Source organism: Mustela nivalis, assembly GCF_964662115.1.
Source record: "Mustela nivalis genome assembly, chromosome: 18".
NCBI lineage: Eukaryota > Metazoa > Chordata > Mammalia > Carnivora > Mustelidae > Mustela > Mustela nivalis.
Window position 1 is genome coordinate 47,148,991 of NC_139037.1, and position 12,959 is coordinate 47,161,949.

The 12,959-nt window shown below is 45.1% G+C and overlaps 1 protein-coding gene across 5 annotated transcripts in view; it reads left to right on the forward strand.

Annotated features, from left to right (window-relative positions):
* The window catches only part of LOC309852579 (zinc finger protein 773-like), a 28,138-nt gene extending 15,789 nt beyond the window's left edge, over window positions 1-12,349 (forward strand). For 4 of the 5 annotated variants that reach the window (XM_082709463.1, XM_082709464.1, XM_082709465.1 and 1 more), the window contains one exon: window positions 1,833-6,717. In XM_082709463.1, the coding sequence (XP_082565589.1) occupies window positions 1,833-4,150 (2,318 nt within the window). In that variant the 3' untranslated portion in view covers window positions 4,151-6,717. Of the gene's footprint in view, window positions 1-1,832; window positions 6,718-7,876; window positions 7,972-10,332 lie in introns of those variants that run through there. The other variant, XM_082709467.1, reaches the window with a different exon arrangement.
* Window positions 12,350-12,959: the final 610 nt, after the last annotated feature.

Consider the following 12,959-nt stretch of genomic DNA (forward strand, 5'->3'; position numbering starts at 1 on the left):
CCAATATGCAGGGCTCCATCCCAGGACCCAGGGATCATGACCTGAGCCGAAGGCAGAGGCTTTAACCTACTGCGCCACCCAGGCACCCCCAAATTTTTCTTTTATCTTAATGTAGATATTTATTGGTAAAACTTCCCCCTTATAACTGATTTTCTTGCATCTGTAAGGTTTAATGTGTTGGGTTTCTATTTTCATTTGTGTACATAGATTTTTTTATTTCTTCTTTGATCCATTGTTTGGAAGAATGTTGTTTAAATTCCACGTATTTGTGATATTTTCCAGCTTTACTTCTGTTAATGATTGCTAGCTTCGTGCCATGTAGTTGGAAAAGATACTTGATATGATTTTAGTCTTCTTAAATGTTAAGAATTGTTTCTTGGGGTGCCTGGGTGGCTCAGTTGGTTAAGCATCTGCCTTCAGCTCAGGTCATGATCCCAGGGTTTTGGGATCCAGCCTCTCATTGGGCTCCCTGCTTGTCTGGGAACCTGCTTCTCCCTCTGCCTCTCCCCCTGGCTGTGCTTGCTTTCTCTCAAATAAAAAAATACAATCTTAATTTATCTGAGAGAGGCAGAAAGATCATGAACAGTGGGAAGGATAGCGGGAGAAGCAGACTCCCCACTTAGCAGGGAGCCTGATGTGTGGGACTCGATTTCAGGACCCTGGGATCATGACCTGAGCTGAAAGCAGATACTTACCTAACTTAGCCACCCAGGTGCCCCAAATAAATAAATAAAATCTTTTTTTTTTTTTTAAGATTTTATTTATTTATTTGACACAGAGAGATCACAAATAGGCAGAGAGGCAGGCAGAGAGAGAGAGAGAGGAGGAAGCAGGCTCCCCGCTGAGCAGAGAGCCCGATGCGGGACTCGATCCCAGGACCCTGAGATCTCGACCTGAGCCGAAGGCAGCGGCTTAACCCACTGAGCCACCCAGGTGCCCCAATAAATAAAATCTTTAAAAAAAAAAAAAAAAAAGTGTGTGCCTGGATGGCTCAGTCAGTTAAACATCTGCCTTTGGCTTGGGTCATGACCCTGGAGCCCCATGTTGGGCTCCTGGCTGAGCAGGGAGTTAGCTTCTCCCTCTGACCCTTACCCCTCTCATGCTCTCACTCTCTCAAATAAATGGATAGAATCTTAAAAAAAAAAAAAAAAAAAAGGTTTCATGACCTAACATATGAGAGTTCTCGAGAATGTTCCAGGCGTTCTTGAGAAGAATGTATTCTGTTGCAATTGAAGGGCATCTTCTGTATATATCTGTTAAGTGCATTTGGTGTAAGTGCAGTTCAACTCCAACACTTCCTTATTGATTTTCTGTCTGGATAATTTGTCCATTGTTGATAACAGGTTATTGAAGTCCTCTACTGTTACTGCATTGCTGTCTATTTCTGTTATTTGCTTAATATATTTAGGTGCTTGGATATTGGGTACATATTATATCTTTTTGATGCATTGACTTCTTTATCTTTTTTTTTTTTTTTAAGATTTTATTTATTTATTTGACAGAGAGAAATCACAAGTAGATTGTGGAGAGGCAGGCAGAGAGAGAGAGAGGGAAGCAGGCTCTCCGCTGAGCAGAGAGCCCGATGCGGGACTCGATCCCAGGACTCTGAGATCATGACCTGAGCCGAAGACAGCGGCTTAACCCACTGAGCCACCCAGGCGCCCGACTTCTTTATCATTTTGTAGAGATATTTTTTTGTCGGGTAATTTTTTACTTTAAAGACTTTGACATTAGAATAGTTATCTGCTCATTTTTGCTTTTCATGTGTATATTTGTAATTGGATTGCTCTCTTCCAATAAAGTGTACGTCACAAGTGTTTCTTTGTGTTCAGGTTGCTCCTGTCGAGCAGAGGCTGTGGAGGCACCCTTTGAACAGAGCATTTCTGTAGGTGTGTCACAGGCCAGGGCTCCGAAGGAACCTCGGTCTTCCCAGAAGACCCACCCCTGTGAGATGTGTTCTTCAGTCTTGAGAGAGATTTTCCACTTGATTGGGCACCAGGGAAAACAGAACAACCAGAAACTCTTCAAGTATGGGGCACATGTGAAACAAATTTATCCTAGTGCAAACCTTCAACAGCATGAGAAGCAAGCCATGGGAGAAAAACCCATCAGAAGCAGTGTGGACAGGGCTTCACTTGTGAAGAGCAGCAATTTCCATGATTCGGGAAAGCCCTTAATGTATAAGGAGGTTGAGAAGGACTTCCTAGCCACCTCAGAGCATCAACAACAACAGACCACTCATACTGGGGAGAATAAAATCACTGAGCGTGGGGTAACTTCTCAGAGCATGAAAAGTCATCGCACCTGGGAAGAATGTAAGAAAGCCGTTGGTCCCAAACACACACTTGTTCAGGACCAGGTTGTCCACACTGGAAGACAGTGTCTCATGTGCCCTGAATGTGGAAAAACATTCAGGTACAAATCCTCACTTACAATTCATCAGAGAGTCCATACTTCTGACAGGCTTCATGTGTGTCGTGACTGTGGAAAATCCTTTAGGGGAAGCTCAACCCTCAGTCAGCATCGAAGAATTCATGCTGGGCCAAGGCAGTGCAAATGTAGCAAGTGTGGGAAATCCTTTAGCCAAAAATTTGTCCTCGTTCATCCTCAGAGAAGTCAAACTGATGAAAATTGTTATGTGTGCCGTGTATGCGCTCAGACTTTTAGCCAGAGCTCCATCCTTACTCAACAACGTACGGTTCATACTGGAGAAATGAGTTATGAGTGCACTGAATGTGGGAAATCTTTTAGACGAAAATCTGATCTCATTGAACACTGGAGAGTACACACAGGAGAAAGGCCTTATGAATGTAGTGAATGTGGAAAATCTTTTACTTCTAGCTCTGCGCTCCGTTACCATCAGAGAATTCACACTGGAGAAAAACCTTATAAATGCAGTGAATGTGGAAAGTCTTTTACCTCTAGCTCTGGCCTCCGTTATCATCAGAGAATTCACACAGGAGAAAGACCATATGAGTGTAATGATTGTGGGAAATCTTTTACCCAAATAAATCATCTCATTATACACCGAAGAGTTCACACAGGAGAAAGGCCTTATGAATGCAGTGAATGTGGGAAATCTTTTAGCCACAAATCTTACCTCTCTCAGCACCAGAGAGTTCACACGGGAGAAAGGCCTTATGAATGCAGTGAATGTGGAAAATCTTTTACCTCCGGCTCTGCCCTCTGTTATCATCAGAGAGTTCACACTGGAGAAAAACCTTATGAGTGTAGCGAATGTGGGAAATCTTTTACCAATGGACCAATACTAATTCGACACCGTAGAGTTCACACAGGAGAAAGGCCTTATGAGTGCAGTGAATGTGGGAAATCCTTTACCCAAAGAAATCACCTCAATATACACCAGAGAGTGCACACAGGAGAAAGGCCTTATGAGTGCAGTGAGTGTGGAAAATCCTTTACATCTGGCTCTGCCCTCCGTTATCATCAGAAAGTGCACATTGGAGAAAGGCCTTATGAGTGCAGAGAATGTGAGAAGTCTTTTACCTCTACCTCTGCCCTCCGTTGTCATCAGAGAGTTCACACAGGAGAAAGGCCTTTTGACTGCAATGAATGTGGGAAATCTTTTAGGGATAGTTCCCAGCTGAGTCAACACCAGAGAGTTCACACTGGAGAAAAGCCTTATGAATGTAGTGATTGTGGGAGATCCTTTAGTCAGAATTCATACCTCTCTAAACACCGGAGAGTTCACACTGGAGAAAGGCCTTATGAGTGCAGTGAGTGTGGGAAATCTTTTACTTCTGTCTCTGCCCTCGGTTATCATCAGAGAGTTCACACTGGAGAAAGGCCTTATGAGTGTAGTGAATGTGGGAAATCTTTTACCAATAGCTCCATACTGATTCGACATCGCAGAGTTCACACAGGCGAAAGGCCACACAAGTGCAGCGAATGTGGGAAGTCCTTCACCCAAAGAATTCACCTCATTATCCACCGGAGAGTTCACACAGGAGAAAGGCCTTTTGAGTGCAGTGAGTGTGGGAAATCTTTTACCTCTCGTTCCACCCTACATTATCATCAGAGAGTTCACACAGGAGAGAGGCCTTACGACTGCAGTGAATGTGGGAAATCTTTTAGCCGAAAATCTAATCTTTCTCAGCATCGGAGAGTTCACACCGGCGAAAGGGCTTAGATGGGTAGGAAATGTAGTTTCCTTGTTCAGTGTAATGATACCAGAGGAAACCCTTTGTGAGGCACCATTTGTCTGAATTCAGTCTTCTACATCCAAGTGCCAATAGCAGAGAGATTTCCCTTAAGTTTCAGTTATGGGGAAGCACGTGTGCCTGTATTGCATTTTCTAAACTGCCCAGGGCTCTTTCCAGAATTATGTCGCTGCCAGTCTGTGGCCAAAGCTGTGTACTTCTACCACCTGGCAAGTCTCCACAACGTGCATCAGTCATCACCCCACTGTGCTCAGGGAAGCTGACCTCTGTTCTCATTTGTTGGAGGAAATTAGGAGTAACCTGAGTCCTTAGGGGGACCTTGACTTTTTTCTGACTAACTGGCATGGACCCGACCCACGTAGTCCTAGAGAACACTGTACGAGTGTAGCTGACAGAAAAGGACCACCCTTTGCAGGGATATGGTCTCTTGAGATCTTTGTGATTAATTTTTCCAGCTTTCAAGTCACTTAACTCAAGAACTGCTAGCCCCTCTTGCTTTGGCTTGTGCAATAACAAGTCTTTGCTGTTTAAGTCCTCTTTGATCTTGGCTGTTCTACTTACCATGTATAGTGGTTTATAAACATTTTGAAGTCTGCAAGCATGAAGGGGTGGACATCTTTCATTGGGGTGGGTCTTGAACTTTCTGTACCTCAAGGGGACAGTAACAGTGGCAGAAATAGCTTACCAGTTTTTGCCAAATTTGTACTGCCCGTGGCCTCCTAGGAAACACTGCAGGGTTTTCTGGTCCTCATTTGAGACACGATGCTGTGAGTTTGGGGAGTCTCAGAGGTCACGCCGAGGAGGATCAGGTGTGAGAACCTCATGTGCTTCTGGGAGCAGCATGAATTTTTTCCTTTGTTCACAGAGGATATCACAGGGGATGTCAGCACTGTTGCGGGGAACCTCTTCCCCAGGTCCTGCAAAGAGCCATGTGCCCTGACATCCAGGTTTCTATAGGTGATGGTCATTGGTTGTATGGCTGTAAGGTTGAGGGGAAACTGAACTGCTGCAATAACATTGGCTTCATAGGTAGGGGAGGAGGCCACAGCCAACCAGATGGAGTGTGCCTCCTCTAAAAGTGTGCCCGCAAACACATCTGTGCCAGGGACTGCAGAGCTGGAGTGCATGCCAGTCCGTGGACCTCCAGGTGTAGTTACCTTGTGTAGCTATGTCATGGTCATTGGAAGTAATGGAAAGGTTTTTTGGATTCCTGTAACCTCTCAGCGATGTTCACCTTAAGATCATTGCTGCATAGGCAGAAAACAGATCGAGAAAAGGGAGATCTGTAGTCTGGGGATGTGGCTTTTGTGACCCAGCCAACAGTCCTTTAGACGCTGGTGGAAAGCCCTTCATTGGTCACTACATTTGCTCTCACTGAGCAAAACTGGCCTCCATGGAGCAAGAATGTGCAGTGAATGTAGGGTTGCAAAACCTGTTTTCCAAAAAGAGTTGGGCACAGATTTTTTATTTTGAATCATTTTTGAAAAGCTTTATTAAGGTATAATTTACATGTAATAAACTGTATATACTGGAAATGTAAGTTTTGACATACTTGTGAACCTGGAACATCACAGTCACGATAGTGATCATGTGTCATTGCATATTTAACTCGTATCTTTTCATAATCTCTCTACCTGCCTTCCCAGCCCTCTGAGTCATCATTGATTTGCTTTCCATTATAATAGAAAACTTAATTTTCTATAATTTTATATAGTAGGAGTCAAAGTTTTTTTTCCTACTTTTATGTTGCATAAAGAATTGTAGATGCATCAGTGATATATAAGTAACTCGTTTCTTTGTTTTTGTTTTTTGGCTGAGAAATATTCTGATCTTTGAAGATAGCACTATTAGTTTACCCATTAGTTTATAGACATTTGGGTATTTCTAATTTTTGCCTATGGAAAATAAAGTTGATACAAACATTTGTGTGTAATTATATTGATACGTGTTTCACTTACCTTTAGTCAGTAACTCAGAGTGGAAAGTCTCAGTCTTAGGGTAAATAAATGTTTAACTTAAAGAAATTAGAAAACTGTGATCTAAATTATTATACCTTTTTGTATTCTTGCCAGCAGTGTATGAGAGTTGCATTTCCTTCACATCTTAGTGAATGGTTTAGTTTGGTCAGTTTTTAATTTTAACTCTTTATAAGTGTGTAGTGCTGTTTAGTGTTTTAACTGAATTTTGCTAAGGAGTCATGATGAGCCTTTTTTTCAGATGTGCGTTTACTATCTATTTTTTTGCTAAAATGTCTGTTCGTATCTTCTGCCTATTCTGTGAATTTTCATTCTCTTTTTATAAAAGGATGTGAAACAACAAAGATGTATGTTGGGATTTCACTCATTTTGTGGCTTTTTTACTTTGTGGAATCATTTTTAATACTGGAAATATATGTTCTCATTGTTTTCAGTTTTTTTATGCTATGCATAATGTAATGGACACATACACACTTTTAATTTTAATCTACATTATTGACGTCTTTGCTTCCTGAGGTCCAGACATTTAATAATACAATAAACCCTCACTTTGTAGTGTGTGCCCATTTTCCTGGTGTATCTATGGTGGCTGGTGGGTTGGAGCAGGACTTGGGGGCACCAGAGAGACTCAGGATGAAGAAGGTGTGTTTTGAGTCCCGAAGCCCAGCAGAGAGGGAAATAAGGCACTGATGAGGATCTCCGTCCAAGCCCCGGTGCAGGGTGTGGAGATCCCCAGGAAACACGGGCAAACTAAGCCCTCTGTGGGCCTCAGATTCCTCCTGTGTAGCGGGCGTAAGGTGTGGGCTGCTCCATAGCATTTGGGGGAGGTTAAGAGCCGAGGTACCCATTCATTGTGTGGTGGCTGCACCTGTGGCCTCTCTAGTCCTGGGCACCTCCAGCCTCTGCTGGCAGTGATGTCCCTGGGCCAAGCAGTCTTGTTTAGCCAGTCTCCCAAAGTCTCTCCACCCCTGGGTTTGTGTGAGGAGGAAATGGGGCTTCTCAGAACCTGCCAACCCACCTGAGGGGCAGGTGGTACTTCTCAGCCTCAGAGTCTGCTCTGAGTCTGTTGCTCCTTGGTGGCTAGTACAGATGTGGTAATGGTGCTCACCTAGGCCCCGAGAGGGTTACAAAGACACACCCACCTGGAGCAGGTGCCAGTGTCGGGACTCCAGGGTTTGTGTTGTGAGCATCATTGCTAATTCTCACAGCAACCTGAGGAGGTGGGAATGGGAATAATGGTTGTATTTCTAGGGAAGTCCAGGCTCAGAAAGCTAGTTGGTTCCCCAAGGTCATATAAGAGATGAGCACTGGTTCCAGAAACTGGATTCAAACCCAAATGACTAATTCCAGACCTGGCTACCTTTAATCCCTCTAGCACAGCTTGGGAGTGCTCAGCCCAGGGCAGGTGCATGGGCCAAGGAGACACTGCTGCTGCTGTTCTCGGTGGAATTACCATCAGGACTGTTTTCCCACTTGCCCTCTGCCCCCACAGTCCTCGTGGGAAAGCCATTTTCGTCTCTAGTGTCACTCCTCCTCTCAGCTGCGGTAGCATTATGCAAAGGCTGCATCTGTCTCCTCGAGCCCAGCACAGAGCTTGAACCTCAAGACGCCTTGGTGACTCTGGGTTGGATCTCTGCGTCTTTATCAGCAGTGGAACAACTGCTCTGATCCCACCCACCACCCGAAGGTCAATCTAATGCCTTAGTTTAACTTTTTCAGGTGTTCATGACTGCAACTCTGGTGGGCTGTACGCAGCCCAGAGGATCCAGTGCCTGGGCATGCGCCAGAGACCTTTGGGCTCCTGGTCCAGCTAGGTAAGGCCTCACCTCTCCAAGCAGCCTCTCTCTCCCCTGCTGCAGCTCTGCTTTTCCCATACGAGTCAGGACTGAGCTCCGGAAAGTGCCAGGTCCCAATGCAGCCTCTCTTTCCACAGCTGTGTGACCTTGACACACAAGCCCAGTCTGATGAAGGACGGGACAGCTGCTTCTGAGGGTTAGTTATTCACTCGGCCCCCCGCGCCTGCAACACCGACATCAGAGGTAGAGGCCAAGGTTGCAATGGTAAGTGGACATTAGGTGACAGTGGCAGCAGGACGGTAGCTGGGGTGAAGTTGGAGGTTATAAAGTAGATGAATACCGCCTGTTACAGGCCTCAGGTAAGGGAAATCAGAAGTGCCCAAGGGGGACTGCAGGGTGTGGCGGAACCAAGGATAGAATCCGGTGGCAGAAGACCTGGGCCCTCTCCCTGCCCTGCCGCTTGCTGCTGTGCAACTTCGAGTAAATTAGTCTCTCTGAGCTTTGCTTCCTCATCTGTCTGGTGGAGACTGTGCCTGCGCCCCAGCAACCTCACATGGTCATTATGAGAAAGAGATGATGATTGCAAAAGTGCCAAACCGGTATGGTTACCGTTTTTGCTACAACTTTGGTTTTAAGATCTGGTACCTGACCTAAAGGCACTCACAGCCTGTTTCTTGTGAAGAAAAGCTCCTGCAGCCCCAAGAAGGCACAGAAGTCAAATCGCTGTTTCGTGCGTCTGAAACTAGTGTCACATGGTGCGTGAACTGTACTCAGGTGTTAAAAATTAGAAGAAAAGGAAGGACAGAAGCAAGGGGGAGGGGGCAAGGGAGGGAGGAAGGAAAAGAAAGATAAGACAGCACAGGCTCGGCCAGAGAAGGGGCATAGACGATGCGCCCAGCCAGCTGCAATCTGGGCGGGCTGGGAGGTCCCAGGCGACTCCGTTCCTAATGTGACTGCGGCTTCCATCCCTGCAGCAATGGGACTTTGAACAAACCAAATGGGAATTTCCTGGCCAACACTGGGAATTATCCCTTGATAGACCCTTTGCTTCCCCTTAGGAGGGCAAGCTTTTCTAAAACAATGCATTCTTTGCTAATAAATGTCCATTTTCTATACTGTTTCTACCATTAAAAACTTGCCATTTTGTACACCTTCTCGGAGCTGCCCTCTACTTGCTAGATGGGATGCTGCCTCATTGATAAGTCCTTTAATGAAGCCAATTAGACCTTCCCTTTAACTCAGTTGATTTTTTTTAAACAGTTTTAACCCTATCAACATTTATTTTATTCATTCCATGTTAAAATAATCATCCTTTTTTTTGTTCACCCCTATCAATATTTGTTTTACTCACTTTATTCCTTAATACTGTTTAAAAATTTGTGTCCTGCTAAAACCAGTCTGTTGACTCTGTCTCCTGCTTTTTCCTACTTTTGTTAATTAATGTAATATTTTTATTATCTATAAGACCCATGAGGGAAAGCTGAAACAGCATTTTGTTTGTTTTTAAGATTTCATTTATTCGAGAGAGAGAGCAAGAGAGAGTACACGAGCAGGTGGAGCAGCAGACTCCCCGCTGAGCAGGGAGCCCGATGTGGGGCTCGATCCCAGGACTCTGGGATCATGACCTGAGCTGAAGGCAGAGGCTTAATCCACTGAGCCACCCAGGCATCCCAGAAACATGTTAAGGCTTCCTGAACTGTCCAGTCTTACAGCAGTAGGGCTGCATGGGGCGCCCATGTGAGCAGGGCCCCTTAACCACAGCTTTTCCCATGAACCAGTAACAGGCATATTCAGTGTGTGCATATCCCAGTCGCAGAGTCAGGCCCACACGGCTGCATACCAAGCACATCGGCAGGAGCATCTGGGATGCTCCATTCAGTATCCATGGGGGAAACAGATCCCTCGTCAGGATTGACACAGCCTTCTGGGACTTTTACTCCACTCCGCCGGTTGGCTTTCCTCTAAGGACTACCTTCTATGTGTCTCCGTCACATACAGCCATCTGCGATGATTTCACAGCGAGCTGTGGGTCTCGTATCAACACAAACATACTCTTCCATTCTGCAGCATTAAAACTGAAGACATAGCCCTCAAATTAGTTACTCTCATAATCCATTTTCTGTAAAAGTTCTGATGTTACTGATCTATAAAGTGAAAGAACTCCTTCATAGTCTGCCCCCTGGTTTCAAGGTTTTTGTTTTTCCCCTCCACCTTGTTTATGAACTTCTTGGTGAGCAGAGATCATAGAATTACTTTGTTATCCCCCACAGTTTTTCTCTTGGGATGCTGCTTTGAGACCAGTGGGTGGAGCGCAGATGTCCTGAAATGGGAGCTTGGTCTAGCAACCAAGTCTGACCCAGCTTTCTCCTTTACTTTCAGTTGAGCTGTGAATATTTTTCTGTTTCTCAGTAGTGTGTACTTCTGCATCCAGGGAGTCAGCCCTCCAGGAGTTAACTCCATCTCTGAATTCCATTGGTAAGTTTTATTTTTAGTAACTGATTGTAACACAGCTACTGCTCCCTATCATGGTGACCACCATACAGACCATACGGCTGCTCAGGAAACAAAGGTTATTTATCTCTGACCTTCTCCTCCTCCTCTTACCAAACCACATGTTTCCGCGAGCAGGCACTGTTCTAGCAAAACTTCCTTCGTGACACCAACTACCTTCTGCATCAACAGTTCCAGCGAAAGAGGGTGTTGCCACGTCCACCCTGAAATAATATAATATATATGTATGCGTACGTATGTATACACACATATATGTGAATGCAGGCATGCACATGTGTGCGTATTTCAGGTGTGAATGAGAAATGGTAGTGTTGGAAGAAGTCATCAGGAAGACATGACTGCTGGTTGCTGCTAGAGATGGGCCTGGGCAATTGGAGGCTTTTTTTTGTTTTGTTTTCTTTTAAAGATTTTATTTATTTGACAGAGAGAGAGATCACAAGTAGGCAGAGGCAGGTGGGGTGGGGGCAGGAAGCAGGCTCCCCGCTGAGCAGAGAGCCCGATGTGGGGCTCGATCCCAGGACCCTGAGATAATGACCTGAGCCGAAGGCAGCGGCTTAACCCACTGAGCCACCCAGGCGCCCCAATTGGAGGCTTTTTACCCCCTCCCCATCCTTGGAATGTCCATTCTGCTTGCCTTCCCTGCACTGGGCTGCCCAAGGACACGGCCTTGAGTTAGTAAGGTGTTGATGCCCTCTGGATGGTGCATGCAGCCCATCCTGGTTAAGGCTTCTGCAAAACCGTCAGGATCCTGGTAGGCATGTGCAGAGATCTGTTCATCCTGCAGTCACCCGGGGGGTAGGCTTCACATGTACATTCCCTTGCTTAAACCTGCCACCTACCAGTGTGGGATGGTCTGCCTCTGTCCTCCATGTGTGGGGGCCAGTTTCAGATTATACCCAGGAAGCTCCCCAGATTGTAAACTAAAAGGTAGAAGGAAGAAGTAATTGTTTCAATGTGTCCAACATTTGTAAAGATTTTTTGAAAGAGACTCAGAGTGAAGAGCACTGATGAGGAGATTATCTATCAAGAGATCTGGTTAAGCAATTTTTCTTTGCCAACTCCTTCGGGCTTCCCTCTAAGGAGTTCCTTAAGACCATGGCAGCTTTGGAAGGAAATACTTTCTAGGTGATGTTGGACATAAACTTGTCCTTTCTTTTCACAGAGGGCCAGAAGGACCTGTCTCAGCTCAGACAGCTTCTGGGCCAGTAAGCTTTCCCCGGTATTTTGAGGTGGGTGGAGCTGAGAATGATGTCCCCAAAGTGCACTAGATTTTGCTCTTTCCTCTCCTGGGTCCTGTAACTCCTGCTAAATTCCTTTATTGCTATGAATAGACTGGACCAAGAAAGAGTAAAAACAACTACATCAAAATATTCATAGATACCATCTTTCAGACATTCCAGAAAGATGTACTGTTCTGGTAAACACATTCAGGTTGGTCTTCGTTAACATGAGTCCCAACTTCACGGCCTCCCAAGTGGCTCTGTGATCTCTGGTCTGCAGTGGCACAGGCAGCAAGGCCACCAAATTCCCAGCAATAGCCTTTCTCCAGACCTTCCCATGAGGCCAGAACCCTGAGCACCATTCTCATCGTGGAGGATGTTTGGCTCCTTTTCCTCCATCTTCTATTTTATATTTTCACATAACCCTGATTATAAAGCTGCACCGTGGTCTGATGAACACCTCTGCCCTGGTGTCTTCGGCTCTCTGACCTTCATCCCGTCATGCCTTAGCAGTGACGCCCCGGTGTTTGTTTTGTTTAGCCTGCTGGACAAAAAAACAAATGTTTCAAATGCAGTTTGTGGGCTAGAAGTCCCCTCTAGAACATCCAGTCATTTTGTTGAGTCAACTCTGTATATTCCTAGGCTCTCTTGTTATACTATTTAATCTTCTGGGACATTTGGATTCAAAGTTGAATAATAATGATAATAACTCTGTTTCAGATTGCTTATAGTGTATAGAAAACATGAACCTTAATAATTTTATCTATCTTTTTATTTATTTTAGAGAGACCAACGTCAGGAAGGGACAGAGGGAGAGAGAGAATCTTAAGCAGGCTCCAGACTCACTGTGGAGCCTGACACTCACCTTGATCTCACTACCTTGAGATCATGACCTGAGTTGAAACCAACAGACACTTAACCAACTGAGCCACCAACGCACCCCTTGATAATTATTTTTATTTTTTAAAAAATATTTTTATTTATTTATTTGTCAGAGAGAGAGAGCGTGCACACAAGCAGGAGGAGTGGCTGGCAGAGGGAGAAGCAGACTCCCTACTGAGCGAGGAGCCCAATGCAGGACTCGATCACAGGACCCTGGGATCATGACATGAGCCAAAGGCAGACACTTAACTGACTGAGCCACCTTATAATTTTTATTTTATTTTATTACTATTTTTAAGGATTTTATTTATTTATTTGACACAGAGAGACACAGCAAGAGAGGGAACACAAGCAGGGGGAGTGGGAGAGGGAGAAGCAGGCTTCCTGCCAAGC